At 39.7% G+C, this 4103-nt stretch overlaps 1 protein-coding gene across 1 annotated transcript; it reads left to right on the plus strand.

The window, feature by feature from the left end:
• Nucleotides 1–6: 6 nt before the first annotated feature.
• Nucleotides 7–3827, plus strand: GPATCH1 (G-patch domain containing 1). The gene is made up of 7 exons (XM_010717751.3): nt 7–133; nt 1427–1561; nt 1849–1934; nt 2349–2509; nt 2851–2948; nt 3113–3171; nt 3516–3827. The coding sequence occupies exons 1-7, from the start codon at nt 58–60 to the stop codon at nt 3810–3812; spliced, it is 912 nt and encodes a 303-aa protein (XP_010716053.1). The 5' UTR covers nt 7–57; the 3' UTR covers nt 3813–3827.
• Nucleotides 3828–4103: the final 276 nt, after the last annotated feature.

Here is a 4103-nt window from a genome sequence, read left to right on the forward strand (position 1 = left end):
GGCCCGGCACCTCACGTGACCGCGCGCTGTCCCGCGCGAGCCGCCGTCGCCGGCAAGATGGCGGCGGACTCGAGCGACGGCGAGGAGGAGGATTTGGTGAACTACGGCACGGCGCTGCAGCCCCTGCAGGAGGGTAAGGGAGCCCAGCGAGCCCGCCTGGACTACTCCGCCTTTTTGGCCCGCGCTGTGGAGAGGGTGTCCGGGTGTCCCGGAGGAGCGGCCTGCCGAAGTAAAGAAGCCCGGCCCAAGGCTGGGAGCGACCGTGCTGCCCGCGCAGGGCCCGTGTCCCAGCCTGAGTCTGTCCGTTACTTAAGCTTTATCATAACTTTTAAGCCGTGTGCAGTTTCGCGGCCGTGTTCTACGCTTGTATTGCGGCACAGGCTGAGCGTTGCCCGAGCGCCTGTGAGCAGCTGTGGGCGCTGAGCTTCTGCCTTTTAACTAACGTTACTGCCGGGCTGCGGGCCGGGCTGCAGGGAGCTGTGCGTGTGGAAAAACCTCCGACTGCGTTTGGAGTTCTAGGAGTTCTGTGCCACTTGGGACGTTCTTAAAGCAAACAGCCAACCAGCGGAGCTTGGGAACTGTCTGCCTGACGGTAAAGGGAGGTTTTGTTGCCTATCGGGGGCTGGAAAGAAGCAGGTGCTGTGTGAAGAGAGGAGCTTCTTTAACAGAACGATAGCAAACCGCGGTCTGGGAGTGACAGTTTTGGCGGACCTTAGAGAAACAGCAGTATTACAGGTTATTTTTTGCCAAGGCAGGAACTCCTCAGTTCTCAGTAAATGGTGTCGCAGGCCTGACTGAGATTATACAAGAAGGGAATTGGGCCTTGTGAGTGTGAGTTTATTTTCAGCATAAAGCCTTCATCCTTCAGAAGGTTCAGTGTGGGCTTCACTAGTTTCTCTTTATGATAGAAGCATTATGTTTTGTCAATGGAATAACTGATTCTGTTGAAAATTTGTAGTAGTAGGGTTTTTTTGCTCTTATATAAAAACTTCATATAAAAAAGTTGCATAGCTAACTTGTTAATCAATATTAAGGAGAATCTGGATGGTATTTAAAGCTTTCTAGTGGTTTGTAAATAGTTCTGAAGTGTCTGTCACAAACAGGGAGAACATTTACAGATCAGAGGTGTTGTTAAGCAGACTGGTAATCTATTAGTCTGATTGTAGAAAAAGGAACGTGCACAGAACTAGTAAGAATTTAGGTTTCCTGTTTGAACACTTGATACTTTTTCTCTGTCAGTGTACATCAACAGTGTACGCAAATATGTAAAGTAGAGAGGGAGTAAGTGATGCTGATGCTTTCTATTCAGGGTAGGTGCTATTCAGTCCTGTTCTTAATTGCAAGGGAAGAAATGGCTTCTGGACCAAGCAGAGATTCTGTTCTTTATGTAGTGTTATGACTTGCTTTCTGATTTATCTCTTTGTAGGTGAACGAATTAAGAAGCCAGTTCCTCTGCAAGAGCAGACTGTTAAAGATGCAAAGGGGCGATATCAGCGTTTTCATGGAGCATTTACTGGTGGCTTCTCTGCTGGTTACTTTAACACTGTTGGCACTAAGGAAGGTGAGATACTTCTGTCAGCTAGGAGGAGTTGCTTGATGACTGTAATGTAACATCAGTGAAAAAGAAATGTTATTAATCATTTTTTCCCCTGTTGATTGTTATTATGTAAATAATTGGAACATAATTTTTGGAGATTCTTAAACTTTGTTTCTCAGACTGCAGCTACATGAATGTTCTCTTGATGTATCCTTTAGGTGTAAGATTCAAATGTTTGAATTGCTTTCAGATGCTATGTTGTAGTTTGCAGTCCCTTACTTTAGATGTCCCTTACTTTGCCTTCTTTAAAGGATGGACGCCCTCAGCTTTTATATCATCACGGCAGAAGAGAGCAGACAGAACTGTTCTTGGACCAGAAGACTTCATGGATGAAGAGGTAAATTTGGAAAGAAATAAATCCCTTTTGGAAGTTGTTGTTATGATTGTAAGTTTTTTCAGGCCATGAAAAAAGAACTTAAATAGCAAAAATTGTAGTAACCTTAAAATTATTTTGTGTATATGTTGTTATACTCCTAGATTCTATAGGATATTTAACAGATTCACTTAGGAAGTTCATATAATCTCAACATTAAAAAAAAACCAATATCTCAAACCTTTTATTTCCTCTTATCAGGAAATCCAAATAGTTTCGAAGCTGTTTTAAATATGGCCATTCAAGTTACACAGAAATCAACCATAAAATGTTGCCAGTGTAAGGGTTGCACCCTGTTTTCTTTATTGGTTACAGTAAGTATTTTGGGGAAAACATTTTCTAATGTAATTTTTCTGTTTTTCTGCATTTCTTTTCTAGGATCTTAGTGAATTTGGGATAGCCCCAAAAGATATTACAACCACAGATGATTTTGCATCTAAAGCTAAGGACAGAATAAAAGAGAAAGCTAGACAGATTGCAGGAGTAGTTGCTGCCATTCCTGGAACTAGTGCGTTTGATGACTTAATAGGACCATCAAAGTAAGTAAATTTAAAAGTTAGCATAGAAATTCCTTTTGCACGCGAGTGCATTGATAAGAGAAGCAATTGACTAGAGTAACTCATGAAAGAGGCTGCAAGATCTGCAGTGTTACCTTTCCAGAGAGGCCTCCTTGTGGATGTTTCTGTATGTGCAGACTTGTGCCAGGCACACACCTACAGCCGATGCAGCATGTATGCAAATGTTGATGCATTCAGATTTTAATTGAAAGTATGGTACAAAAGCATACTTTCAATTGGTTTAATTTTCTGTTAGACTTCAAGGAATGTTGGAATTGTGACTTGAGGTGTTTTTTTTGTCTTTTTTTTTTTCTTCTTCTTAGAATAACGATTGGGGTTGAACTGTTGAGAAAAATGGGCTGGAAAGAAGGACAAGGAATTGGACCGCGAGTCAAGAGAAAGCCACGTAGGCAGAAACCTGGTAAGTTCACTAAGGTGCCTGAATTCAGTTGTAGAAAGCTAGCATTCACACACCCATTAGAAAGTTCATTTTATTTTTTCCTTTTATTTAATCTGTTTATTTAATCTTAGAGACATTTAATAGTGAACTTTTAATTTATAGTGATGCTGTTGCATTTGTTACAGACCCTGAAGTGAAAATATATGGCTGTGCATTACCACCTGGGCTGTCAGGAGGTTCTGAGGTATTGTGCAGGCAGAAGTTATTTGTTAATTTATGTATAAGTAACTTATGTGTGGTAACACCCTTTATAAAAAACTTTTTATGTTTTTAAGTATTTTAAGTTAAACGTTAACACACAGTTTAAAGTTTTGTTAAAGTGTTCATAAATATTTACTGTGTTTATTATGGAAAAGGTTGAATGTAACTACATTTATTCTTTTGTTAGTTGAACAGGTGTAGTTCATAAATAATTTAATATATAGTTACAGAAACTTGAACTTGCCTAGTCTCATATTAACTAGATGTTGAAAAAGCCAAATATACAAAACTTTGTTGTTGTTCTTACATACTTGTATTTTGTACAAGGATGAAGAGGATGAATACCAGCCAGAAAATGTGACATTTGCACCAAAAGATGTAATGCCTGTAGATTTGACTCCAAAAGAGAATGTCCACGGACTTGGCTATAAGGGTTTGGACCCCTCACAAGCTTTGTTTGGTACATCTGGAAGAGAACACCTTAATCTGTTTGCAGTTGATTCTGAAGACTCAAGTAATTTAATTGGTGATGTGAGAAACAATAGACGAAGAAAACTAGGTATCACAGGCCAGGTAAGATATTGTTTCAGGTATATTAGTACTGTGATAAAATCTAAAATGTAGTTAGAGTGGGACCTAATCATTGTGGACTTACTGTAAGAAATGTAAGTGTGGTTTGAAAACAGGTTTAGGAGTCTGCCTTCTTCCTGTTGTTCAACTTGTCCATATCTTCATATTAAACAAAACCTTATAACTCTTAACCGTTTTTTTTTGGTCAGTGTTTTAAAAGACAAGAAATAGGGTGAAAATAGCTGGCTGACTGATTGAACTGAGAAAATTCTTGTGTTACTTTGACTAGAGAAAGTTGATATTGAATATGATTTTAGGTTTTTTTTTGTTGTGGTGTTTTTTTTT

This window comes from Meleagris gallopavo, chromosome 13 (genome assembly GCF_000146605.3).
Source record: "Meleagris gallopavo isolate NT-WF06-2002-E0010 breed Aviagen turkey brand Nicholas breeding stock chromosome 13, Turkey_5.1, whole genome shotgun sequence".
In the NCBI taxonomy this organism is placed as follows: Eukaryota; Metazoa; Chordata; class Aves; order Galliformes; family Phasianidae; genus Meleagris; species Meleagris gallopavo.